Here is a 27,860-nt window from a genome sequence, read left to right as displayed (position 1 = left end):
GAATCAGCAGACCCACAGGGCCTGTTGCTGGCTAACTGTGTGAAGAAGAGCCATATCCATTCCACTATAGCAAATACGACGTTGGCAAAGATTCCCTGGACCAGGTCATAGAGTTCACTAAGCCTCCAGCATCTAGCCTGGTGCTTGGCACATGGTAATAAGTGGCTGTTCAACTGAGCTTTAACAGGAATGGCGAGGAGGCTGTGGGCACAGAGGACAACTGGCCCTCCTTTGGAAGTAGATTAGGATCTGGGTCGGGTGAGAGGTCCCTCTGACAGCTCTGGCCCTCCCAACACCCAACACGCCTGCAGACTGTGACCACGTTCCTTCGATAACTGATCCTGCACAGAATCCTTAAGCGGTGGGGGGCTGGGCTAGATTCTCCACAGGGAGAAGTGCCCAGACATGGCCCAGCTCTCTGCCCTGCAAGCCCAAGATCTAAGACAGACGGTGGCTGCGGATGTGGGCCCAGACAGACAATCAGCAGAATACAGTGTGTAACCCTGGCACGCTGAGCAGAAAGTCTCCCCCTCAGCAGAGACTAGAACAGAGCCCTGGAGGAGCAAACATCAGACCCTGCTAGCACAACACACTTCCGTGCTCCTCAGCCTTTGAGTGGCAGTTCCTCTGCCTGGGATGTGGCAAAAATTGTGTCTGTTTTTCTCACTAAACAAAACTCCTCCAGGGCTGCGACCTGGTTTGCTCATCTTTGTTTCTCCAGCAGCTAGCACAGGGTTAGCAATTTGTTGAGTGGCTAAGAAATGAGAGCGCATCTGTGTGCTGGGCACTCGGGACTAGTGCTGGCAAGTGGTGGACTTTCTGGACCCACGGCATTCACTGGTGATGTCACGTAGTTGGCTTCTGCTCTGCTGGTGAGAGGGATGCCAAAACCTACTCAGACTGGTGGGGAAGGGCCCTTTTCCAGAATCTAGAGGGCTCCTTAGGAACCCTGCCTGAATTCCCCTTCAACGAAAAGGTTTTGGTGAGGTCTGTGGCCAGCACATCCAGAAATGAGCGAGCAGATGGAAGCTGATAAGTTGACTTTTGAGAAGACGCATCCTGTGTTTTGGCTGCTCAAGACGGGAAAAAAAAAGGAGCAGCTTAGCTAAAGCTGGCAAATCCTCAACCCACTTGTAGATAACAGAAAAAGGGGCCAAGAGGATGATCTCTGAGGCAGCCTACTGAGCCCTGGGGTTCTAGGACATGCCGCACCAAGAAGGTGTGTCCCAAGGGGCAGTGAAGCAAGAGTTGCCAAAAGGGCTGTGGCTCTGTTACACCTGCCCCAGCTAGCTTGGGACTGCTGCTTTGGCCTGGTTGCTGATCATTTTTTAGGTTAAAAATGCAGACAGTGGGAATCTTTTCAGGGCCTCTAGAGGATTTCAGGGGGTGCTCACTCAGGTTCTGTAGCCCCTGGGCTGTTACTTGCCAAGAATCTCAGCCCAACAGACAGGGACAGAGCTAAGTGAGCATCTGCGAGTCCTATACCCTCGCTGCAGAGAAGGGAAAAGATTTACCCAAGGCAAGAGTAGTGAAAAAGAAAAAAAAAATGTTTCTAAAAATAGCACCGAGGTGGACAGCACAGGAAATAATTAAATCTATATGACAGTTTCATGGTGTTTTTATTCGATTACTTGTGATGGGAGAGCGTGAATCTTCTCAGCATTTAGGGTCTCTAAATGTCTCAGTCTGGCTCTGAGCCCAGAGAGCCTAAGCGACTTTTTCAAGGCCGCCCAGGGAATCAGGTAGAGGTGGGGCTAGGCTTCCAACATCTGACTCCCAATCTAGTTCTTGCGCTGAGGTGACCTGTTGCATAATACGGATAAGTGGAATGTCTTCCCTTTTATGAAATTTTCACTTGGTTCTCTGAGTCCGGCCAGCCGTCGGGATGCTGGAGAGAGTGATGTCTGTCTTCTGGGACATCCAGTGGACAGACTTGCCCTAGGTTTCTGGATACAGCCCCATCTAGCAAAAACACTACACCCTTCTTCACAAAGGGACATTGACACAGGGGTCAGGCAAACGCTAACACAAGACGTGCAAATGTTGTCGCTCGGCACATGGCACCGTGGCCCTGGCTCTCCCTCCCCCAACCTTCGTCCGGGTGGCCGAGCTCTCGGCTCCGCCCCTTCCCCACCAGCTCGAGGGAGGGGTCGTCCCGGGCACCAAGGTAGCGGATGCTCATCCGCGAGAGTGGTCGGCATAAGAGGCGGGATAGAGGGGGCGCCAGCGGTCCGGGCGTGGCCGCCTGGGTCAGCCGCGCGCCCCCGCCCCGGACCGGCCGGGCCTCGCAGCCCACGTCCCGCCACGCCGCGAAGTTTGCGGAAAGTTTTGCAGTTGCTTCCCCGCCCGCGCCGGCCCGGGAGCTGTGACGCAGCGTCTGGGGCTCGCGGCCCCGGCCGAGCAGAGAGGGAAGGCGCGGTGGGGTGAGAAGACAGCGACGCGAAGCGGGAGAAGGCGCGCGCGCGGGGGTCCGCCTCGACCCCGCGGCCGCCCGCGCCCCGCCGTCCCGCCCCCCGCGCCTGGGCGCTCCCTCCGCGGCCCCGGCCGCAGCCCCGCGCCCGCCCGCGCCGCCTCCCCCTCCCACGCTGCCCACTTCCCTTCCCCTCTGCCCCTCGCACCCTCCTCCCGGGCTCTGCGCTCCTCCCTCCGCCCTCCCTCCGCCCGGCCTGCCTCCTTCTCTCCTCCCCTCCGCTCCCCGGGAGGCATCACTTCGTCCCGACCCGGAGGAAGACGCGAGCCCCTCGCGGGCGGTCATCGCAGCGCAGCGCCCGAGCTGCCACCGCGCCCTGTGCGCCCTCGGTCCCCGCGTCTCCCGAGCGGCGCGCCGCAGGCATGGGGCCCCGCCGGCCGGCCCCCGCGCCCTGGCCTCGTCACCTGCTGCGCTGCGTCCTGCTGCTCGGGGGTCTGCAGTTCAGCCGCCCCGGCGCCCCTGGGGACGCCGCCGCCGCCCTCCCGGGTAAGGCGCTGCCAACTTGGCCAACTTCAGGGGCGGAGCGGGGGGAGCGCCGAGGAATGGGCCTCTCTTCCCGACTTTTCCCTCCTTCCCCCCGCCCCCGCCAGGAGCGTGTGTGCGTGTGTGTGTGTGTGCGTGTGTGTGTGACTGGGTTTTTAAAGATCGTCTCCGCTTTTCTGAAAGCGGGGGGGAGGAGAGGAGGAGGAGCGCGCCTGGAGGTGTGGGAGGATCTGAGTGGAACCAGATGTGGCGGGCGGCGGGGGAGGGGAGCCCGGGGGTCTCGGGCCGCCTCAGAGGAAGAGGGCGGGCTCCGGGAGGACCCCCGCGCCCGCTCTCCCGCTCTCCCGGACCACCCGGCGCCGGCCCTGCCCTTGGCCCGGGGATCTGCAGGGCGCGTCCGGGGGAACCCGAGGCTCTGGCCAGGAGGCTCCAGACCGATCCTCTTGCTTCTCCCCAGAACTGATGCGTTATGATTGCTTTCGAATTATTTGTAAGGGCTTGTGTGTCCTTCCTGGTGTTTATATTTTCTTTTCCACCCTTGGTCTACAAAGACGGTTTATGGCATGCAGCATCCTCACTGCCTAAACAGACCTCTGTGGGGGCAGTTTTGTGCCACGAGTATGCAGCGACAGACTAGGCAGCGTGTGTGTGTGTGTGTGTGTGTGTGTGTGTGTGTGTGTGTGTGTGTGTGTTGTGTGTGTGTTTTGTGTGGGCGGCTCTGACCAAACTTGTGCCCCTCCAGAGTGCAGATCTTGGGCAGCCAAAGAACTGCTAAAGATGCAAAAACCCAACCAGCAGAAAACAAAAACTTTAAGCTGTACCTTCTCTTTCTGCTGCTCTTTCTAAAGGGTGACAGTGAAGTGTGGGGACTGACGGACCCCTCACCAAGAATCTGAGAGCTAAAGGGAAAGCTTCACTTCCTGGGGGGCTTGCAGGAGTCAGAGCTGGAATTGCTAGGGAGTATAGTCATCACAGCCCCAATGCTGGGCGCAGCTCCATCTTGCTTTACTGTGTAATTTGGGGATGGAGGTGAGTGAGCCTGGGCAGTCAGTGCAGAGTTTGCAATTTTGTGCAAAGTCCAGACAGCCCCCTGGAGGGTCTGGGGCTTCTAGCTCTGGCCCACTAGGTGTGACTTATGCCACCAAAATACATATATCTTCCCCCATTGGGAAAATATGGGAGAGTTGGAGGCCAGGGTGACGCATATTCACTCCAAGTAGAGCCCCGCTGCTGAATTCCAGACCCACCTGGTATGGAATGTGGACCAACACAAACCAGGCAGCAACAACCCACCCACTGCAGGTCAGGGCACACAGGCTGGCCCTGTGTCCCTTCCGCCTGTCTGTGTCTTGCTCCTCTGTGAAGGAACTCAGAAGGCTGGCGGGGTGGGAGGGGTGGAGCACATTTTAAAGCCAGGGCCTGGGAGAGTGGTGGCCAGAGGCTGACTCGGCCTCCCCCCCTTCCCCCCCTCCCTCCTCCCCCCACCCCGTGGAGCTTCTGATGGAACCAGAAGTGCCCGGTGAGAGACCCTGGATCCCCTCTGCCGCCTGGTTTCCCTTGGTGTCCCGCTGGCTCCCCCTGCCCTCCCTCTGGCTGTGTCCCTGCACTTGTAGCCCCCGCTTCCCAGTGGCATTGCATCAGTCATCCCCGAAAAGCTTGGGGTGCGGGGTGGGGTGGCCAGGTCTCCATGGCAGCAGTTGAGGAAAAGTAGGTCTTGTCACCTGCCCATCACTATTCTCTCCATCCACTCTCTATCCAGAGTGCTTCTTGAGGCCAAATTCCTTCCTCATTCCCCTGTACCTGATGAATTAGGTGGTCACTGGGAAGAACTTAGCAGCACCAGGATCTGTATGGCCCCAGGAAATGCTTGTGGCAGATAGGATTCAGCTTGGCAGGTCAGCATGGCTGAAGTGAAATTTACCCTGGGCACAGAGGTACGTGTTGGGTGGCTTCCTGACCACCACTAGGGAGCCCTGTGCTCCTTGGGGGCAGTGAGGTAGCAGGGCAGCAGTGTCTTCTTGGTTTGGGATGACAGAATCTATCTTTTCTCCACCTCCATGGGGTGCCCTAAAAAGCATTTGGCCAGAAGACCTCTCTGTAATTGCAGTATGACTGCCTTTTTATAACAGTCACTGTTCAGTACTGAGCCAGATACTTGGGGAGAAGGAAAGTACAGAAGAGTGTAAGATGCGTTCTTAGAGGAAAGAAAATATTGCAGAATGAAACATTTAACAGGGTGGAGAGGCAGGATTCCATCGGTGGGGAGCCTGCTCATAGCCAAGATCTATGCTAAACACTTTATGTGCATTTTCTCATTTAATTCTGCTAATAACCGAAGGAAGTAGGTATTGATGGGTCCATTTTGCAGATAAGGAAATGGAGGCTAAGAGGGGTTTGATAATTTACTGTGGGTAACACAACTAGTAAGTGAAAGTCTGCGACCATGGATACCTAATGTCTGGAGGCTGGAGGCATGAAAAACTGGCGCAAAGGGTCACCAAGACTCTGGAGGGAGGACCTGGCTTGGCAGCGGCAGAGAACAGTACAGAGAGGGCGAGACCAGGAAGGTTGTTCCAACCCGCTCACCTTCTGTGAGTTGCCAGGGCCGAGGTGGTGCCTAGGTGAGCTGTGGTTGCTGCTGGCATCCAGCACCTCCCCCTCAGGTTCACCTGGGCAAGGTGAGGCTGGAGAGGAGGAAGCCCGGGTCTTGGTCCCCATTGGTTCACACTAGAAAAATCTTGGCTTCGATGCCTGCATGGTACAGTGATTTGGGCTGATGAGATAATTGCAGAAATACCACGGAATTCTCAGAAGGGTATTCATTTGGATTCACCACTAATTCAAGCAGTAATTGGAGCCCCGTTGTACCCCACAGAGGGATGAGGGGATCAGTGCAATGGCTGCCGTTGTTCGTACGCTGGGCCCCGTGCCAAGTGCTTACAGGCATGGCTCTTCCACAGCTCGCTACCCTAGGAAGGTGTTACCCCCCATTTTACAGAAGACAGCAGGTTAGAGACGTTAAGCCATTTGCTCAAGACTGCCACCACCACGCCACTAGCGAGCGGTAAAAGTGGGATTCGAACCCACGGGTGGCCGCTGAGCCAGAACACTGCAGCACCAGACCCTGTTACGTCTCGGTAAAGTTAAGCACCGCAAGGGAATGTCGAGAAAGGCTGGAAAAGTCTGCTTTGTGGGGTTTTCCCCCCAGCTCGAAGCCCTCTAGAACATCCTCTCGCTGTGTCCTCCTGAGAGGAACTCTAGGAAGAAGGCAGAGCGGGCAGCCCTCTGCTTCACTCCGGCGGGCTGGGTGCTCGTCTCTCCCTCAGTCCAGCGGACCTAGAAGCTGGGACCCAGCCCTCCTCAGTGTCCTCACGATAAAAGATGTGCTGCCGCAAAGAGGCATCGATAAACGAATGACCAAAGGGGCCTGATGAAGGAAGAGCCAGCCCCGCACCCAAACTTCCCTGAGGTCTGGGATGCACATGTCCCTTCATTCAGTCAGTGAAGTTTACTGAGCATGCGCAGTGCCGAGAGCAAGGATGACTGTGGCCTGTTCGGAGCCCACCTCCCCCTGCACCTCCAGTGGGGGTCCCTGCTCTTGGAGGGCCTGGGCCTTGCTGACAGGAAGTGTCTCTTCCTGTTTAGTCCTTCGTGAGATGGGGAGGGGCCACTTTCCCATGACTGGATCCTATAAATCTGGGTGGGGTGGGCCATCAGAGTGGTGACGCAGCTCTTGGAACTCACCCTGGGCACTGCACATCCCCGTTCCTCCTCAGCTAGGGGTTTAGTAAATAGACTGGCCAAAGGCTGCACAGTGGCATCTGCGATCCAGGACACCTGCCAGCATCAGCCAGCTCCAGGCCCTCAGGGGACGGATTGGGTTGGCTACCCCCCGCCAAACTTCGTGGCTCCATGCAGAAGTACAGTGGTTCGCGCCTTTCCTGCCCTTCCTCCTCTTCTTTGGACCTCTCTGTCCCCTCTCCTGGGACCCTTAACCGTGCAGACCCCTCCCATCCTCCTTGGCTGGGCCCCTGCTCTCCATGGCCTCTACTCGGCCTTGCCCCTCCTACTTCAGTTCTGCCTCACAGCTGTGGCGATGCCGCTAGAGGAAGGCCCCTCCTCCTGAAACCAGCCACTGCCCCCGCCCCACCCCCACCCCCCATCCTCCCCCTTCTTCAAGCGCTCTGCTCCACTCTCCCTGAACCTTCATTGCCTCCCCACCTCCAGGCCTTTGCACGCACTGTTCCTTCTGCCTGGGATGCCCTTCCTTGTTCCCTGGCTGCCCCTGCCCCTTGCTTCAAAACTCAGAATCCTGAGAAGGACACCAGGGGGTCGTGGTTACTGCTTCTTGGGCTCATCTGGGCTGAGAGGAGACAACCACCTAGACGTCACAGACAGAGAGGAATAAACCGCAGAATGGGGGTGGGAGGTCTCTTTGTATCTTTCTCCAGGATCAGCCTCCAGGAGGACACAGTGTTGGAGGTGAGAAGTTTCCCTTCCGTGGTTGGCTTGGAGCTCCTATAGGAAGCCAGGTTCCCAGCCTTTCCCGACATCCTCAGGGAGCCTTTGGAAGCGGAGGCGGGGCTCCCCAGTGTAGACTGAGGCAGGAGTGGGCGTGGCCAGGAATGTTCCTGCCTCCTCTTAGTCCTGTAGAAAGTAATGCCACTCACCAGCTGTGTGACCTCTGGCAGAGGCTTAAGTTTCTTTATTTATAAAATGGGAAGAATAAAATAATATCCCCTCAAAGGGATATTTTAATAAATACACAAAAATGGGATAATATGTGACTGGGATAATGCCTGGTACACTACTGCATACGGTGATTTCTTAGGCAATAATATTAAATGATTGCTATATTTATTATTAGGAAGAGAAAACATGAATGTCAAGGGACTAAAATAGGAGAAAGCACAGTCCTCAAATCACAGAGTCTTAACTACAGCCACATTTAAAAAAAAAAATCAAAGCAGGTCTTAACTCTACTGCATTGGTGACACTTTGCTAGCCACTCTGAGTGCCTAAAAGTAACCATCCTTTCTCTAACGTAAATTTAAATCCTGAGGGGAAGAAAAACCCATCCTCAGTTGTCCTTACCCCTCAAGCCCCTCAGCTTACCGCCCTCCCTCTTCCCATCTCTTCATCTCGAAGCTTCTCTAGCTAACCTTCGCGCAGGAACTGAAGGCTTGGGCTGTAGACTTTCAGTGTGAAAACCCAGATAGTCCCAGACAAACCGGGACCGTTGGTCATAGTCTTCCCACTTCCTGACCACTGGTCACTTTAGCCTGCTGTCTAAGGAAGCATCTCCCCATCGTCACGGTGATTAGGCTCCCCCATAACCAAATTCAGTGACCCTCCTCAGGCCTTGCAGTGTGGGTGCTGTCGATAGGCTCAATTTTAATAATGCATGCTCAGCAGAAAACAGACCACTTAGAAGTAAAATATACAAAATTTCAAGTTCTCCCTCCTCTCAACTCACACCCTAGCAGTAACCAATGTCAGTAGTTCATGGAGTAATCTTCCGTTGACTGTGTACAGGTACATAGATGTAAATACTCCTTTTATGTGAATGGGACCGCATCTTATACTGCATAATACAAATGATTTTTATCTTATAATATTCTTGGAGAAATTCCATGACAGGCTGTAGAGCTGCCATATTCTTAATGTGGAGGAATGGGGATGTGCTCAGTGTTCCTTGTAAGGATGTACTGTCTTTAGAAACAAACAAAACTGCTTCCCTGTGAATGGATTTTTGAAAATTCTCTCTTCCTCTGGCCTTTGTGATGCAGTTTGCACCCGCGCTCTCCACTTCCTGTCTTCCCCTCCATCCTCAGTCCAGAGCTGGCATTTTTGCCACATTTGTGGTCCCAAAGGGGCAGCTTTTATCATCGTCAGAACAAAGTCTGACGTTTCTGAGTTGAGAATGTGAAGGGTTTTATAGTCAGATTCTATCCTTCCTGTCCAAGCCCCTGAGCAAGTCAAACGGAGCAACACGTGTCACCTACAGAGGCCCCCAAGTTCTGCCCAGCAGAGACTGCTCATGCTTCTCTCCATCAGGAGCACGTGGGTCCACAGGTCTCTGAGTCCTGGCTCTTACTGAGGCATTCGAGTTGCCCTCAGAGGGAAGAAGCCTTTCTTTCTAGGGCACCTCTGGAATTTCATTTCTGGAGCCACTTCCTCCCTTCCAAGACTGTAAACACCTCAGGGCAGGGCCTTTAACCCCTTCACAGGTCTTAGCACAGGGCTTCGGACACAGTGGTATTTAGTAAATACTTATTGAAATGGGGGGAATAAAAGAGAAAGAAAGAGCAGATAAGTGTTCCAAAGAGCTCCCCCACCCCAGTTTCATTGAGAGGTAATTGATGTGTAACATTGTATTAGTTTAAGATGTATAGCATAATAATTTGATAATATGTATATGTTGTGAAATGATTGCCACAATACGTTTAGTTAACATCCATCACCCCACACAGTTAAAAAATCTTTTTTTGTGATGAGAATTTTTTCTTTGTAGTAGAAAGGCAGAGAAGAGTCATCCTTCCAGAGTTTTAGATGATGTCACAGTCAGGAAAAACATATGGCATTGAATTAAACAGAAATAAGTCCAATGGACTGAAATAAATTCCAGTAGACTTAAACTGTTAAAAGAACGTAATGCGAGATACACCAGAAAAAAATTAATGGGAAAAGGAATCTTTACTTTTAAATGTTGGACAACTGGATTATAATTTAACATTTTTATTTTAATTTATAGCTGATCACATCAGAGTAAATTCAGATGACAAGTTGTCACATAGAAAGTGCAAAGATCACTAGAAGTTAAAGAAACTGACTTTCTTTAAATACATAATTAAACTAGTAAAAACAGAAAGCCTAATCTTGGCAGAGCTATGAGGAAGCCAATGTGTATGACTGGGGCACTGCAAATTGGTTCAGTCTTTCAGGATTCAGCCTTTCAGACAATATGTAAGAAACTAGATATGTAAGACTTTCTATCCTTTGACCTCATAATCCCACTTGGGGGAATTTGTAAGGGATTAATCCCAAAGAGAAAAAAAAATGTTCATAGAAGTGCTATTTGTAGTAGCAAAACAAACTGGAAGCCATCTAAATGCCCGACAATAAGAGTATGGCTAAGCAGACTTAAGATATCTTAACAATTTAAGCTGTGAGAATCAAATATACATCTAATGTCAATACATGGAAATATGTCTAAGAAGGAAGTTCTCATAACCATAAGGCAGTCTTACAAAATAATACGCACATATCATTAACAATTAAGTGAAAGTGCATGCTTGATCACTGATATTTATTCCCTCAGTTAACTTTTGTTTTCGGTTTTGTTTTTGTTTTCCTGAGCATCGACAATGTGCTAGGCATGGTATTTAGTGCTGAGGACACTGTGGTGAACAAACCAAACATGGTTCCTGCCTTCCCAAAGCTTCTATTTTGAGAGTAATCCCCAGAAATGTAGAGCAGCGTGTAGTCAGATGTTCACGGTTTTCATTTTAGGTGCCATTTTAAAGTTCATTAAAAGAAAGATGGAAGTAGTAGACTACTCTGAAATCTCAGACGTGGGGTTGGGAACCTGCCCAGCTGCAAAGAGAACAACCTTGAGTTAGACCAGCCTGGTAGAGTAGGAATTCAACAGGAAACAGCCTTACAGTCAGTCTTGGTCCCCAAGGAAAAGATTTTCTGGTATAACCCCAAGATGCTTAACCTCATTTCTGAAAGATTTGAGGACGTAAGAGCACTGGTGGTTTGGAATGAGCTTGGAAGCACTGTTTATAATAGTCAAAGCAAAAACAAAAATGCACGTCGAAAGAAATATGGATAACTAAATTACAGAGTATAGACACGCGATGAAATATAATGCAGCAGTGAACTAATGAACCTCAGCTGCATGCACCAGCAGGGGCGGATCTTAGAGACATAATGTGAACTGGGGAAAAAGTCCCAGAGGACTACGTTGATATATGCTTTTTCAAGCCATTGGAAAAATGGAAAAAAGAGTATAATGCAGCGAGACCCTATGTACTCTTCACCTAGAAGCACCAACTGTTAATGTTTTGTCATGTTTGCTTCACCTCACTGTGTGTGTGTGTGTGTGTGTCTGTGTGAAGCTTTGGTGAAGCTTTCTGGTGAAGCTTTGAGACAGTTGTAGATGTGACATCTCATACCTAAATACTTCACTGTCTATCAACTAAAAACATTCTCCTATGTAACCATTATACCACAATTACACATTGGCGAAATATAACAAATACGATTCTTTTTTCTGATATCCAGTTCATGTGTGGATTTCTCCAGTTGTCTCGATAGTGCCCTTTACAGCTGTTTTTTAAATCTAGGATCCAATCAGGTGTCTCTTCAATCTTTTTTAATCGGCAGTAGTTGCTTGGCCTTTTTGTCTTTTATAGTATTGCATTTTTGATCACTCCAGCCCAGTTGTTTTATAGACTGAAATAGTCTGATGTTTAATCATTAAATTAATGTTAAACATTTTTAGGAAGGAAAACTATGCGGGGGGGATGTTGTATCCTTTACATTGTGTCATGTTAAGTCAGTTTGTTCCCTTCTTGGTGATGCTAACTTTTTAAAATGAAAACGTACTTAATATACAGTATATTACTTTCAGGTATACAACATAGTTATTCAATTTTTATATAACTAGTGAAGTGATTGCATAGTCTAGTAACCATCTGACACTGTACAAGGTTGTTACTATGTTGACTGAATTTTCTGTGCTATATGTTACATCCTTGTGACTTATTTTGTAACTGAAAATTTATACCTCTTATTCCCTTTCATCTTTTTTGCCCTTCCCATCTCTTCTCCTTTGGCAATCCATCAGTTTTTTCTACGTCTATGAGTCTGTTTCGTTTTGTTCATTTGTTTGTTTTGTTTTTTAGATTCCACAGGTAAATGAAATCGTATAGTATTTATCCTTCTCTGTCTGAGTAATTTCACTTAGCCTAATACCCTGTAGGTCTATCCATGCTGTCACAAATGGTAGGATTTCATTCTTTTTAATGGCTAAATAATATTTAATTGTATATATATTTACCACATCTTCTTTATCCATTTATCAATGAATGGACATGTAGGATGCTTTCACCTTGGCTATTAAGAATAATGATGCAGTGAACATAGGGGTGCATGTATCTTTTGTATATTTTCTAATTAGTGTTTTCATTTTCTTTGGATAGATACCCAGAAGTAGAATTTCTGAGCCATCTGGTAGTCTTATTTTTAATTTTTTTGAGGAGGGTGATAATAATTTTGATCACTTGGTTCAGGTAGTGTCTGTCAGATTTCTACACTAAAAAAGTACCTTTTCCCCTTTGTAGCTAGTAGGTAATCTAAAGAACCTGAATTATATTCTTAAAAAAGCAAAGTTGTTCATAGTATCACTCTCTATAATAGCCCCAAACCGAAAACTACCAAAACGCCCATCAGCAGTAGAATGAATGGATAAACTGTGGTATGTCCACACAATCGAATACTATACAGCAATGAGAATGAACAATCTACAACTACATGCAACAGTGTGGATGAAGCTCACATACATATTGAGCAAGATGCAAGGGAGTTCATACCATATGATCCCATCTATAAAAAAATACAAAAAAAAAAAAGAGGAAAAACTGATCTGTCCGGTTTGAAATCAGGAGAGTGGTTATTCTTAGGACAGATTGTGACCAGAGGAGATTCCCAAATAAAATTTAAAAAAAAAACCAACAAAAAGGGAAGTAATATCTGTAATGTATATGAAGAGAAGCTCATACAGGCCCATGAGGCTCTCCAGTAGTTTTAAGGCACCAAAGATCAGAACAGATAAGACAATAAAAGAACAGAATTCACAAAGAAGGACTACCAGTATCTAATATGCCTATGGAAAAGTGTTTAAAATGACTAGCAATAATAAAAGCAAGATATCATTTCCACTTCTCACAATAGTGTCTTTGAAGATTGATGAAACAATGTGTTCAAATAACATTATTTATAATGAAGAAAATGTGTTTACAAATTGAAGACCAGCAATGGCTAGGGAATGAGTGAATGAGCTGTAGTATATCACATCATGGAATAGTATACAGCTGTTAAAATGGTTTCTACTAAAATTTTTTAAGACAGAAAACTCCTTTTGCAGAACTACACTAAGATTTAAAAACGTGTGTATGAATGTGTATCTATATATGTGTGTACCTATATACACAACGTGTGTATGAATGTGTATCTATATAATACATATATAATGTGTGTGTGTATATATATATATCATATAGATACACATTCATACACACGTTGTGTATATAGGTACACACATATATAGATATGTGTGAGTGTAAATTGTATTTGGGGTATATAGGTAAAATTGGTAGAAAGCCCATACCAAAATTTAACAAATTATATGTCATATGCCGCTATATTTTATTGTTATATATTAACAAAGGTGATTATGGGTAAGGGTAAGGCTTTTTTTTCTTTAAACGTGTGATTTTCAGTTGGCTGCAGCGGGCGACTTTCTCCCTGTTCAACCACATGTTTCAAGCAGTGCTCCCCCCACTCCCATCACACCCTGGGCCAAGCCTGCAGCACGTGACTTCACGGAGCCAATCGGAGCCTGCTAGGAGTGCAGGCCTTTCCCAGGCAAGACGGGGTGGTCTCCAGTGTGAGTAAGCCTGGGTGCCAGGCCGATGGTCCCAGGGACTGCGAACCCTCGCCTTCCCCCCGCCCAACCCCCGAGACCCTGGTTGCAGTTTTCCCAGGCCTCTCCACCCTGCCTTTCCCGAGATTTTTTTAAAGGACAAGTTGGAGTTGGGTTCGCCACTCTTGCAGGCCTGTGTAGGATTGTTGGCCTCAGAGCAGATTTTTCTGAAGTTCTCAGAGTGCTCAAGGGCTGGGAGCTCTTTCCAGTAACAGTCCCCCAAACACTAGCCTCTTGATTTTGTACTAATCGGCAGAGTGCAGAAGCAGCGGTGGCGGGAGAGAACTCAAACCATTGTAATACAAGTTTGCATTTAGAGAACTGCAGGACACAAAATTCTGTAAGCACTGAATGGCAGGACATATGGATGAGTCTGGATTGCAAATCAGGAAAATGTCAGAAAGTTAGGGGATAGGCTTTTTGGAAGGGTTCCTGTTTTTTAAGAACTTTATGATGTGTCTGTATAACATTGTGTAACAAATGAGAGCTGGAGACCACGTGAGTATTTAATGAGCACATAAAATCAGCCAGGGTCAGTATTAGGCAATTCCACATAGGCTGGATTTTAATCCTTAACATTCCTCCATTTCACATAAGGAAATCGAGCCAGGGAGGCTGAGAGCCAGGATCACATATCTAGTGAGTGGCAGAGCTGGGAATGAGATTCAGGTCTGTCTGATTCTCCGCATGATCTTTTATAAATAAGTATTCATTATAATATCATGAACATTTGTGAACCCACCACCTACTCCAAGACAGAGAATTTTTCATATACGAGCATGCCTTATTTTATTGCGTTTCACGGATACTGTGTTTTTTACAAATTGAAGGTTTGTGGCAGCACTGTGTAGCGAGGTCTTCGGCACCATTTCCCAGGAGTATTTGCTCACTTCGTGCCTCTGTCTCATTTTGGTAATTCTCACAATATTTCAAACTTATTCGTTATTTTATATTTGTTGTGGTGATCTGTGGTCAGTGATTGTTGATGCTACTATTATCATTGTTTTGAGACACCACAAGCCATGCCTATACAAGACGGAAAACTTAATCAATAAAGGTCGTCTGTGTTCTCTCTCTCCTCTGGTCTCCCTTTCTGTGAGACACAACAATGTTGAAATTAGGCCAGTTAACAACCCGACTGTGGCCGCTAAGTGTTCAAGTGAAAGGAAAAGTCACACGTCTCTCACTTTAAATCAAAAACGAGACACGATTAAGCTTAGTAAGGAAGACATGTCGAAAGCTGAAAACCAAGATAGGCCGAAAGCTAGGCCTCTTGCACTAAATAGTCAGCCGAGTTGTAAATGCAAAGGGAAAGTTCTTGAAGAAAATGAAAAGTGATACTCCAGTGACCACACAAGTGATAAGAAAGCAAAACAGCTTTATTGCTGATAGGGAGAAAGTTTTAGTGGTCTGGTTGCAGGATCAAACCAGCCACAACATTCCCTCAAACTAAAGCCTTGCCAGAGCAAGGCCCTAACTCTTCAATTCTGTGGAGGCTGAGAGAGGTAAGAAAGAAAAGAATTCGAAGCCAGCAGAGGTTGGTTCATGAGATTTAAGGAAAGAAGGGACCTCTATAACATAGCAGTGCAAGGCGAAGTAGCAAGTGCTGACATACTGTGATCTGTGGTCAGTGATGACATTGAGGTCCTGATACGGAAGGTGCAGCAAGTTATCCAGAAGATCTAGCTAGGATAATTAATGACAGTGGCTCTACTAAACAACAGATTTTCAGTGTAGATGAAACAGCCTTCTATTGGAAGAAGATGCCATGTATGACTTTCACAGAAAGGAGAAGTAAATGCTCGGCCTCAAAGCTTCAGAGGACAGGCTGACTCTCTCGTTAGGGGCTAATGCAGCTGGCGACTTTAAGTTGAAGCCAGTGCTCATTTACCATTCCGAAAATCCTAGGGCCCTTAAGATTATGCTAAATCTCTTCTGCCTGTGCTTTATAAATGGAATGACAAAGCCTGGATGACAGCACATCTGTTTACAACATGGTTTACTGAATATTTTAAGCTCACTGTTGAGACCCACTGCTCAGAAAAAAAAGATTCAAAATATTACTGCTCGTTGACGATGCGCCTGGTCACCCAAGAGCTCTGATGATGTACAGTGACAATGTTGGTTTCATGCCTGCTAATATAGCGTCCATTCCACAGCCTGTGGACCGAGGAGTAATTTTCTTTCAAATCTTGTTATTTAAGAAATACATTTCATAAGGCTGTACCTGCCATAGATAGCGATTCCTCTGCTGGATCCAGGCAAAGTAAATTGAAAATTTCTGGAAAGAATTCAGCATTCTAGATGCAATTAAGAACATTCGTGCTTTATGGGAAGAGGTCAAAATGTTGACATTAACAGGATTTTGAAAAGCTTCAGGGGAGGAAGTAACTGCAAATGTGGCAGAAAGAGCAAGAGAACTAGAATTAGAAGCGAAACCTGAGGATGTGACTGACTTGCTGCCATCTCATGGTAAAATGTTAATGGGTGAGTAGTCGCTTCTCATGGATGAGAAGAAAAAGTGGTTTCTTGAGATGGAATCTACTCCTGGGTGAAGATGCCTTGAAAATTGTTGAAATGACATCAAAAGAATTGAAATATTACATATACTTAGTTGATAAAAGCAGTAGCAGGGTTTGAGAGGATTGACTCCAGGGCAAAGAAGGTCTACTATGGGTAAAATGCTATCAAACAGCATCACGTGCTACAGAGAAATCGTTCATAAAAGGAGTTAATGTGGCAAACTTCATTGTTGTCGTATTAAGAAATAGCCACAGCCACCTCAACCTTCAGCACCCACCACCCTGATCAATCATCAGCCATCAACATGGAAGCTTCTCCACCAGCAATAAGATTATGACTTGCTGAAGGTTCAGATTACGGTTAGCATTTTTTAGCAATAAAGTATTTTTTAATTAAGGTATGTGCAGTACATTGTGTCTTTTAGACATCACACACTTAATTGACTGTCACAGAATAGTGTAAACATAATGTATGTCCTGGGAAACCAAAAACTTTGCGACTAGCTTTATTGTGATATTTGCTTTATTGAGGTGGTCTGGAACCGAACCCCCAGTTTCTCTGAGGAATGCCTATAGTATCTACTTATGTGTGTTTTCTCTGTCTCCTTCACTGTTTCCCCTGCCCAATCTCTATTTTGTGTTTATCCATCCCTTTTAAAATTTTAATTCTTGCAGTATCATGTGAACACATGAAAGTGAGCAAATAAATGTTCAGCTCAATGAATTTTCACAAACTGAACACACCCAGGTAACCAACTCTCAGATCCAGTAAATAAAAACATTATTCCAAGTGCTTTTAAACATTCCCATAGGCTTGTTAGAACCGTCTGTTTACATCCTTGATTATCTTATATCTTCAGGTCTTAGCAACTTAAAATGATCTGGGTCTCTCTATTTTTTTGCATTGGCTTATATGAGTTTCATATTTCCCTTGTTTGTTGTTCATTTAAAATTTTTATTTGGGAAGTATCTTTTTTATTCCCCTTCCTTCTCCACAGGCTCAGCCTCTTTAATGAGGTTTGCAAAGCCCTTTAGGGTCAGACTGGGTTCTCCCCCTCACAGAGAGCTAGTTTTCGACCTCTGACACCTCCACCCCCAACTTTTCTATTTAACTAGCACTCCTTCCTCCCCCAGGCCCTCAGCAGCCCCTCTGAACTGGTGGGGAGCTTCAGGCAGTGACCTTGAATGAGGCTGCAAACAGACAATGTTACATACTTATTTTTTCAGGGTAAGAATACATTTTTTGTGTGTGTATTCGAATAATAGAAAAAGTTACAAAAAAAAAAAATTACTTGAAATTTGCCCCTAAGAAACAGCCACTGATAACCTTTTGGAGACTCTCTTTCCATATTGTGTCTCCTCGCTTCTCCTTCCCTCTATCTGCGGAAGACTTTGCACAGATGTTTTCATATTGATTTCTAACCTTTTTCGTGTGCCAGTATTTCATCGCTGTTATTTCCACCACATAGGAGTCCACTGTACCGATGTACCATAACTTACCCCTGTGGGACATTCGGGTCATGCCTCTTTTAATTACCAAACATATTAATTGTAGAAGATACAAAGAGAAGAAAATAGAAATCACCAGCTGTGCCATAAATCATCGATAACCACAGCTGAGACCCAGGCATCTACAGAGGATCTGCAGCTGGTGTGCCTCAGCATCACCTGGGGAATCTTATTTACAACCCAGGTGGTCCTTCGCCCTGAGATTCTAATTCAGCAGGTCTGCTGTAGGGCCTGGGCACTTGCATTGTAAACGAGCTCCCCTGGCAATTTGGTCACCCAAGTTTATGAACAAGAATGCAAAAATGTCTATTCAGACTTTACTTGATTTACAAGAAAATAGAAATGAGGTCATAGCATACATCCAGGTACCGTGAATCTCTATCCGTGTCTAAATACTCTTACGAATTAATTTCTCTTGTCTGCATATTAGACCGTTACGTGAATGTATTTCACTTTACTCAGTCAACACCATATTGTTGGACATCAATTTCCCCCCAATCACTGCTATAAAATAATGCTGTGTAGCTATTTTATAGAGTCTTTGCATAGATTCTTAAGAGTTACCTTAAGTTAAATTTCTAAGAAGTAAATTCTGGGGTCAAAGTGTTTGTGTTTTTGAAGACTTTTGATATATGTTGTCAAATTCTCCAGAAAGGTTGTCCCCTGGGGCCACTGCTGCCATGAGCCCTGGCCGTCTGGGGCAGTGTGCCCACGGGGTGGGCAGCACCAGCTGCCTCCTAGCACATGCTAGGTGTACATTACACATGAGCGTTTTCTCCACTCAGCAAATGAGAACGGTGAGGGATGAAGAGGTCGAATGACTAGTTCAAGAGCGGGAATTCAAACTCAGCCTTGCATCCAGAGCCTGAGCTCTCTTAACTATGCCATTGATTTTTTAAAAAATATTTTTCATTTTATTTTTAACATGATTTTTATTTTTCAGTTACAGTTGACATTCAATATTATTTTATATTAGTTTCAGATGTACAGCATAGTGGTTAGACATTTATAATTTACAAAGCGATCCCCCCGCTTGGTCTAGTATCCATATTGATTTTTAATTACTATCGGAGCGGGAGGAACAGTGAGCGGTACTTTTTTTATGTGGTTCTGAAAACGTATGGAAGAAATTGGGAAAAGGGAGCAAAAGGGTGGGGAAAAGAGGGAATTTGGGGTCGGGGGGATCCGTGCAGACTTTCCTTTGTAGGTCAAGTCTGTTTTAGGTCTGAGTGACATTACAGTGGTGGTGATGGTAGTGAGGTGTTGTGTTTGACCCTTTGTGGCTGTCAGGGGCAAAGCAAGTTAAACTCAACGAATGAACGGATGAACGAACACTGAGGCCTGAGTCGGCTTCCTGTGGGAAATGCAGAGAGATTTTGTTGCTTCAAAGGCCCCCTGTGTCTCCCGTCCCTCAGTCTTATTTACTCTAGAAACATTATAATAATATAATAGAAAGTTACACATAATCCCAACCTCCTGGCACAAGAAATAATTCCATGTTTCCCTTAGTCCCTTCTATTCATTGTCCATACATAGATCTGTTTTTAAAGGAGGGTATAATTTAGAAGATGTTAAACCCTTCCCTTAGGACACAGGGCAGCTTGCCTTTCCATCTTCCCCGGTCCAGCTCAGTTGAACACGCATGTACTGAGCACCTGTTGCGTGCTCTGATCTGGGGAGAGGAGTGGATGAGACACAGCTGCTGCTCTCAAGGAACTATTTAATGGGGACAAAGACCCTCAGAGGATCCTGTCAATATTCCTGTAGCTCTCTCCCTGTCAGTCTCCCCAAGAGCCTGCGAAGAGGCAGAGAGGGTATTTTATAATTCAGTTTCTAGGTAAGAAAATAGAGTCTCCTAAGGTCATCTGGACATAACGACAGACTCAGAACCTGAATTCGCAGACGAGATCTCAATTCTCAGCCTGTACTGCTCACCCCTTTTTTCCCTTCCATTTTTGGGGCCCCACTGCCTCGCGGCTGCCTCCTCCCAGCCAGGCTCCTGCGCAGCTCTGTCTCCTCCTCTTGTCCCAGCATCGGCCATGCCAAGTGGCACAGGTGCTACCCCACCTCCGTTCACACTCTTCCTTCCAGCTGTGTATTTTGTGACCTCATTTTCCCCTTGTGACTGCCCTTGGAGTTTATTTCTGCAGAACCAGAATGTGGTGGGGAGAACAGCACACCCCAGGCTGCCCTGACCTCCCACAAATGGCCCGACTTGTTCCTGACACACTGTCCGTCGCCTCTTCTTGCATCTCCTTTCCAGACACACCTGAGGTGGGCCCCAAAAGTTCAGAGGCCAGAAAGAAATCATGGTTGCTAGAGGCCAGGCACCCCTGGGGATGCGGGGAGGACTCTGCATCTGGACCATGGATTTATTTTTTCTTTTAATTCTTCTGAAGAGCAGCTTACACACTTGAGTCCTTGGCTATATTTTGTTTCCTCTTGTCCAGATTGCAGTGTCCGCTAAGTCTGGTTCCCAGGCTCTCTGCTGTGAAACAAACAGATTCCTGAGGTCAGGACAGAGGCTCGTGTCTAAATATCAAAAACCGATAATGGCTTTCCACTTCGAATGCTTACCAGCTAGAGAGCATCCTCATGCGTTTTCTCGCTTCATCCTCCAGAAATCCGTGAGACGGGTCTTATTAGTGCCCTCCCAAAGTGAAGCTTGCAGAAGTGAGGCAGTCAGCCCAGGGCCCAAGAAGGGATTTGAACCTGGGTGGGTCCAAATTCCAGAGTGACCCTCCTAACCCTCCACCCCGTGCTGCGGGAGGAAGTGGGTAAGGTCCCATTAGCCTGCCTTTGCAGAAGTCGGCAGGTGTTTAATCTTTGGCATACAGTTTTAGGGAGATCCTAAGGGTTCCTAAGCAAAAAAGATTTTAAGCTTATTTAACTTAGAATCCTTGAATGTCGCCACGTCAGAAGCTCAGGGAGTTGCCAGTGAACAGAACAAGCACTAGTTCTGGGCCATGTCACGCGTCCTCAGAATCATATTTTGCTGTGTTTCAGACACATCTCGTGAAAGGAATGCAGCGTGCCACAGGGACATTGTGGTTGTGGGGCAGTGGAACCTAATTTAGAAGAACTACCCCCCCCCCTTTTTTTTCAGTTTTCAAATAGGCACGGCCCTCTGGTCCTTCTTGATAGAGACCAGAATACTGAAGAATGTTTTTCTACTCTGCTTTCTACAATTTGCAAGCGTGATAACATATGACCACTCTCGTTCCACCTCAGTGTTGGGGTGTGGGGTGCAGAAGGGATAGGTGGGGACTGTGGCAAGCTGATAGGCCCCCTCCCAGGTGGGGCACCAGACTGGCTCCCTGCAGGCACACTGGCTCAGCGTTGTCGGCACCCCCCCTCCCCCTCACTATTTCTAAGAGAAGCTGGAAATCCAGATTTTTATGTAGAATCTCTACAGTTTTAGATGTTGGCTCACTTTTCTTTCACACACAGTGAAGGCCAAATGCAACTTGTCTATGGGTTATCAGGTTAAAGTACGTGAAACAGTTGTTTGGTACCCAGCTCTGGAACCAGGCTTGCTGGCCTCCCATCCGAGCTCTGTCCCTTATTAACTGTGTTATCAAGATGCGTACTCTCCCAGTTATTTAATATTTCAGTCTCCTCATCTGCCAAATGGAGATAGGAATTTTACCTACTGTAAGGTCCACCGTGAGGATTTAACAAGAGAATTGAGGAGAAAGACTTGGAACCCATGCCTGGTACCTAGCAAGGGCGTGGTAAACATTAACCTGTGTCATTATTTGTGTCTCTGTAAGTTCAGGGTGACCATAGTTTGCCTGGAACCGTCCTGGTTCAAGCTCCTAGTGGTGTGGTTATCACTAACTCCCTTTTTAATTCTCAGTGTGAGACAATAAATTATACGGTCAATTTATATAAGCAAATACTGGTATTCTGCTGTTCAGGATGACGGTTCCAATTGTTTGCATCCTCTTGGACAAGTCACTTAACTTTTCCATGTTGCAGTTTTCACGGTACAAAGGATTGACACGATGAACTCTAAGATCCCTCAGTTCATATTCATTCTGTCATTTAACAGACATATACCTTGAGTCCAGACTATGCCAGCAAACGCCCAGGCATAGCGAGGACAGAGCCCCAGGCCCTGGAGCGGTGCTTGGCCACTGAGGCCCTTCTGTGCAGGGAGTTGAGGAGCCCTGCCATTTGTGTGTGTGTTCTCTGAAAGACTTACCGAGAAATGGTTGGTAAAATGTTTCTTGTGAATCGAATGTTTATATTTTTAACCTCAATTTCTCACAAATCATTCCATTTCAGTATAATTCTCTACACATTTCTTTGTGTGTGTGTGTGAATGGACATATTTTAAAATATATTATTTCACTATGGAAAATCAGAAAATACAGAAAGGCCTAAAAGAGATTCTTTATTTCAGTTGATTCTGGCAGCGGGGGCGGGGGGCTTCTAATATTTCAGCTTTAGGTTACACCCCGAACCACCCGCACGCACCTCTGCAGCCACTTTTGTCAAAACTAAATTTAAAAAGTAATCGGTCTGTCTAAATTTGCTTGGGTGTCTCTAATAAATTCCCTCATTCATTCATTTGTTCATCCTCAACCAACCGAGCATGGACCAGCTAACCTAGTACTGAGGCTGGGACCCCAGAGGGCTCTCCTGTCAGTGATTTTATGGAATAATCTGCTCCCGACTCCCCACAGATACATAAAACAAGTGTGGCTCGGCGGGCCTTCGGGGCCTGCTTTGAGGAGTAGGTGGGCCTCATTGTGGGTGATGCGGTCACTGCCAGCTGCAGGTGATTTCTGCGCCCGGGCGTGGACAGGCCCCCACCCAGGCGCGCTCCCCGCCAGTGGCCACTGCAGAGGCCGGCGCAGCCCCCGTCCGGATTCCTGAGACCTGCCCTTCGCGGCCCGGTCAGGGAGGTTGGGTTGCGCTGGCTCAGAAAGCCACTTCCTGCCGTGACCGGAGTCGGCCCTCGCCGCGAAAGTTGCCCCCCGGGGGAGGAAGTGGCTTCGGGCTGTTTGTTTTGGCTGCGGGCGAGCAGACGGCGCCGGGGACCGCGCAGACCCGGCGTTTGCAGAGCGGGGCTGGGGAGGCTCCGCGCTGAAACGCCCCGGGGCTCGGCGGGGCCTGGGTGCGGGGAATGGGGGTGCGGCCCGTCGCGGAGGGACAGCGCACGGGCGAGGTGGGGCTGCCCCGGGGGGAGGCGCGGTGGACGGAGGGCGCGCCGCGGGCGATGGGCGGCACATTTTGCCCGGCGGGCGCGCGGCCGAGGCGGGGGCGCGCTGCGGGGCAGGGGCGCCTAGCCGAGCAGGGGGTGCACTGCGCAGAACGGCGCAGCTGCCGCGGAGACCCGGAGCTTCGAGGACGGTGGGTCTCAGCCCCTTACGTCCTGGGGGCGGGCCGCGATCCTCGGGGGAGGAACAGACTTGGGGCAAGGACCGGGGACTGCACGGCAGCGGACAGTACCAGGTCCCGCCAGGCGTTTGAGGCTGAGATCCGTTCTGTCGCCGCTCGGCGGCTTCCCGCCTTCATCTTGCAAGATGGGTCCTGGGAGAGGACAGGCCGAAAAGATTGTGATGTTTTAATCTGAGAAGATAAAAGTCAGCAGGGGATGAGATCAGACACCACAAATCACCAAGAGAAGGCCAGGACGGGTGAGGATTTATGTTCCGGAGAGCCCCGGGGGCCAGCGCCCTCAGCCTGCACCGCATGGATATCACATTGGCGAAACAAACGTTTTGAGCAGGGAGAAGAGCATCTCTAGAAATGAATAATAAGGGAAGCTCGCCGCGACTGGAGCGGGGAGAGACAGACACTACATACACACATGCATGGGACAGACAGCAGCCCTGGATGGGGCCTTGTGTGTTCAGTTTAGTCACAGGCACTTTAAGCATTGGAGGGCTAGCAGTTTGTCCTGGCTGGAATGGAGGGGCTGTTAGGGAGTGAGGATGAGAGTGTGAAAGGCCTGGAGGGTGGGGGTAGAGGGAAGCCCACAATCGCCCAGGATTCTGGTGGGAATATTGCACAGTTGGACAGGGTATCCGGCCTCAATGTCACGTGACTCCCCTGCCCTGATGGAAGGCATGCCTGTCTCCCCATCCAGGTCCAGTGTGCATTCGTAGACAATGACACAGCCTCTAGCAGAGGTGGTGCAGGGTGGGGTGCTGGGTCCCCAAGGTTGGCCCCTCAGCAGGGCGGGGCTAGCAGCTTCTGCTGACTCAGGGACATTTCCAGGCCTGGCCTCGGGGCCAAGCTGCTCATTGAAAACAGCTGTTCCTCTTGGCTGGCGGCCTTGTGGGCGGCCCCTGACTCTCCCTGAGATGACCCCTTGCCTCTGCGTGGCCTGGGGACGGGGGCCTACTGCAGAGAGGCTCAGAGGCCGGAGGCCATTCTACCATACCCCCAGGACCAAATCTAGTCAACCCGCAGCTGGACGCTGGTCCCCAGCTCCCTAGGAGCTGAGCCAGGCTGGCTGCTGGGTCCCCGGCCTTTGCTCCTGCCATTCCCCCAACTTGGAACACCCATCTTGTCCTTGTCTCTGCTCACGCCTTTCAGGGTTTTGTTTGACATGCCTCTCATTCAGCAGATACTTGTTGAGAGTCTGCTGCGTGCCAGGCACTGTGCTAGAATTAGCTTCCTCTGTGCTGCCTTCAGCATGATGTCTTCAACTTGTAATGGAGAGCAGCCGTCTTATCCGTGGTCAGACCTCTGGCTGCCTCCACTGCTGGGCTGAGTCCGGGGAAGCTGCAGGGACAGCTGAGAGCTTTGCTCTTGAGAGACAGCCAGCCTTGGGCCTCTGCATTCAGCCTCAGGGCTCCACCAAAGCATCATGTGTCCCTTACAGCAGGCATGAAAGGAGGCCACAGTGACCGTCAGTAGGCAGGGAGGAGACAGGTTACTCAAGGTAAACAGCTTTAAAACCAAGTTGCTTCTGAGCACAGGAATAAATTTCCAGGATGATGAACTGTATATCTGAAAAGCAAGGAATCGTAGACGACACATCAGAAAGATTCCTTCAGTTATCTGGACAATTCATTTCTATCCAACACCTTCACCTCTGAACATGCAATGTAAATTAGACCTGACCGTTTTGGATATTTGTTGATGTGTTGCTTTTAACTTTTTCATGGATGGCTTTGCGAGTTCTGCCACTCCAGCGTCATTGAAAACGTCACAGGGACAGAGGCCACGTTGCCTGATTTCCCTGTCGTACCTAGTACTGTGCTTCATAAATGTGTGTCATTCGTACAAGTGAGAAAACCTCTGGGGAGCAGCTAGCAGGGTGATTGGAAAGATGGGGTGGAGTCCAGCCTCCAACCACCTCCTCGACACAGCCCAGAGGCGGCAGCAGGCCCAAGAAACTCATTACTGGTCTGATGGGCGATCCTGGAGCGCTAGCACCTGGGGGGAGTAAAGAGAACGGGCCAGTGTTCCAGAATGGGAGAAAGGCTCTGGCTCCAAGACACAGGGTTGTGTGTTTATTGGGAATTTTTTTGGTTACAAGGACAGAAACCCAATGCAAACAAGCTCAGAAAAAAAAAAGAAAAGAAAAAGAAAGAAAGAAAAAAAAAAACAGGGAATGTGGCTGCAAATGATCCTGAGTGATTCACAGAATGGAGGAAGAGCCAGAAGAATGCATCTCTTTCTATATTATCCCCATTCTTGCCTGTTTGAGTTTAGTGCCCAATCACTGTGGCCAGGGGGATGGGGACTCTTACTGGGCTCGAGTGAGCCTGGTGCCCACTCACGTCGCCAGAGGAGCAGGAAAAGTCTTTATAAATAATAAGAAGTGGGTGGGAAGTTTGCTGGGCAGACAAAACAAAAGCCAGAGACTAGGCAGCCAGTGAGGTCAAGGATTCCATCATCTCCATATCTGCCATGCAGAGCCCAGTGCCTACCAGACTCTGGGGTGATAGAGGATGGATTCTGTCTATACTGTTCACCTCTGTACCCTCAGCATCTGGCACTGTGCCTGTTACCCATGAAATTCTCCAGAAAGATCTGTTGAATGAATGAATGAATGAATGAATGAATGGATGGATGGATGGATGGATGGATGGATGACATCCAGTAAGTGCTCAATGCACAGTTCTCTGCTTGGCTTCATATATTTATTCAGTCACTGAACAAGTACGTAAGGAGCCACAATGTAGTGCATAGCACTGTGCTGAGCGTGATGTGGTTGCCAAAAAAATACAAGAGGTCGTCTTTGTCTTTGCTGAGGACCATACCAAGATCCTAGCGAGAGGCATTTTCACTCCCTATACTGATAATACCTGATGCTCCCCAGGTGTGTGGAGTGAAGCTAGGGGAGTAGGTAAGGCTGGAGGGTGCCTTCAGGATGGAGGCATCAGGCCTCCCTACTTCGAGCTCCCTCTTCTACTCCCTGTGTGCTTGCTGAGAGCGTGGATGCAAAGAACACAGAGTCAGTTTTCGAAACGCCTTTTTTCTTCCTTCTCCCCTTAGCGGATCCAGCTCAGCCAAGGCTGGGTTTGTTCACTTCCTCCCTGGAGAAAGCAGCCTCCATCCTTAGGGCCCAGGTCCACCCCTTGACTTTGGGTAGAACATGCTCCTCCAAGCGCTTCCTAACCGCCCCCGCCCCCGGCTTGGCAGAGTCCCCAGGACCCCCCTCCGAGAATACCCCCCAGCCTCCCCTTTGCATTGTCCCTCTCCTGCAGGCCTTCCCTCTGCCCTCAAATTCCTCATTCTTTTCTCATTTTGCTGCCAAGACAGTTTCATGACCTGCATTCTTCACCTTCTGCCTCCTCTGGATCCTCAGTGTCTTCAGGGAGCCTCCCTGCCCTGCGAAGGCACAGTCCCCTACGACCCTGGACACCTGGGTTTTAAAGGGTTTGTTCGCCCTCGTGTCCTGCTGTGCCCAAATCCACTGTTCTCTAACTGAGACAGCGCCGTGTGTTTCCTCGTGGCCCCAGCGTTGCCTGGGACGTGCCGCGCACATAGCAGGCACTCCGGGAAGGCATGTGACCTTGAACTCAGGACATGAGAGGAAAGAGGGGACTTGAAGCCAAGATTCATGTGACAGAGGAGGAAACTGAGGTACTGCAGTTGGGCATCTTAATCCCTTTCCCTCGCTGGGCCTCAGTTTCCTCATCTGTCGAGCGAGGGGAAGGTGGCCTGATTCTGGGATTGCCTCTCCTGACTGACACGGATCTTTTTCAGACCATTTATTTGTCATTTGTCACGACTAAACAGCCTGGCTGGAATTGCTCTAGCCCGAGTGTGGGTTTTCTGGTCGAGGAGAAAGGGAAGATACTGTCCCCCTGGCCGCTGTGGGCTCTTGAGACATTTTGGGCTGCACTGTCCAGTCCCGTCTGAGAAGCATCTCCCTTTTCCGGTCCCAGGCCCTTTCTCTACCCCCTGCCAAGGGCCACTTTCTGTCACTCCTGACTGTCCTCGCTCCACTTCGGAGTTTCTGAGGATCAAATCCCCAGCCCTTAGAGGAGGCTCGGACGGGGCCTTCCTGGATCAAGTCCTGGGCCAGTTTATGGTTCTTGGAGGGTGGCTGGAAGGGAAGGAGCAGGCTGAGGGGAGGGGGCCCAGAGGGGGGACGATTAGCTGTGGCAGTCACCCTTGAGGTCCTTCAGAAAGTCACCTGCCTCTTGCCCAGAGAGGATGCCCATCCTGGTGCTGATGAAGGGATTAAGATGCCTCCAGATCAAGAATAATCAGTGTCTCTGCCCCACCAGCCTTCCCACCTGAGTGTCTTGAGCCCTCAGTGACAGGAGCTGTGGACACTGTTTTAGGAAAATTAATCTGGTGGCTGGGACAAAGAGAGACTGCTTGGTTGTGTTATCTAGGCATGAGATTCATCCATTCTCTCAGTAAGTAGTGTTTAATATTTTTTAAGCACTACCGTGTCAGGCAGGGTTATGGGTACTGGGGAGACAGTGGTGAAGACAGAAAGTCCTCGGGAGTTTATGAACCAGAGGGGAGACAGAAAACGAAAACATGTCGGATAGTGAGTTCTGGTTCTGGAAACGGCAGGATAGCCTGTACTGGTTGCGGACCAAAAAGAGGCCACATACTAAACCTGACAAACCCAGAAGAGACCAGCACGGCAGGCCCTACAAACTCAGAGACCAAAAGTAACCACATAGGATGGTCTAAACATAAAAATCCCTAATTAAAAGTGGGTCATAGTGGTAGT

The 27,860-nt window shown here is 48.5% G+C and overlaps 1 protein-coding gene across 2 annotated transcripts in view; it reads left to right on the top strand.

Moving 5' to 3' along the window:
* Positions 1–2,641: 2,641 nt before the first annotated feature.
* MRC2 (mannose receptor C-type 2) overlaps positions 2,642–27,860 on the top strand; it is a 51,337-nt gene continuing 26,118 nt past the window's right edge. The window contains exon 1 of one of the 2 annotated variants that reach the window (XM_039859915.1): positions 2,642–2,956. In XM_039859915.1, coding sequence (XP_039715849.1) covers positions 2,833–2,956 — 124 coding nt within the window. In that variant the 5' untranslated portion in view covers positions 2,642–2,832. The remainder of the gene's footprint in view (positions 2,957–27,860) is intronic. The other variant, XM_039859914.1, reaches the window with a different exon arrangement.

Source organism: Pteropus medius, unplaced genomic scaffold (genome assembly GCF_902729225.1).
Source record: "Pteropus medius unplaced genomic scaffold, Ma_sr-lr_union100, whole genome shotgun sequence".
NCBI lineage: Eukaryota > Metazoa > Chordata > Mammalia > Chiroptera > Pteropodidae > Pteropus > Pteropus medius.
Note: the sequence above shows the minus strand (reverse complement) of the source record. Positions and strands in the feature narration are given on the sequence as shown.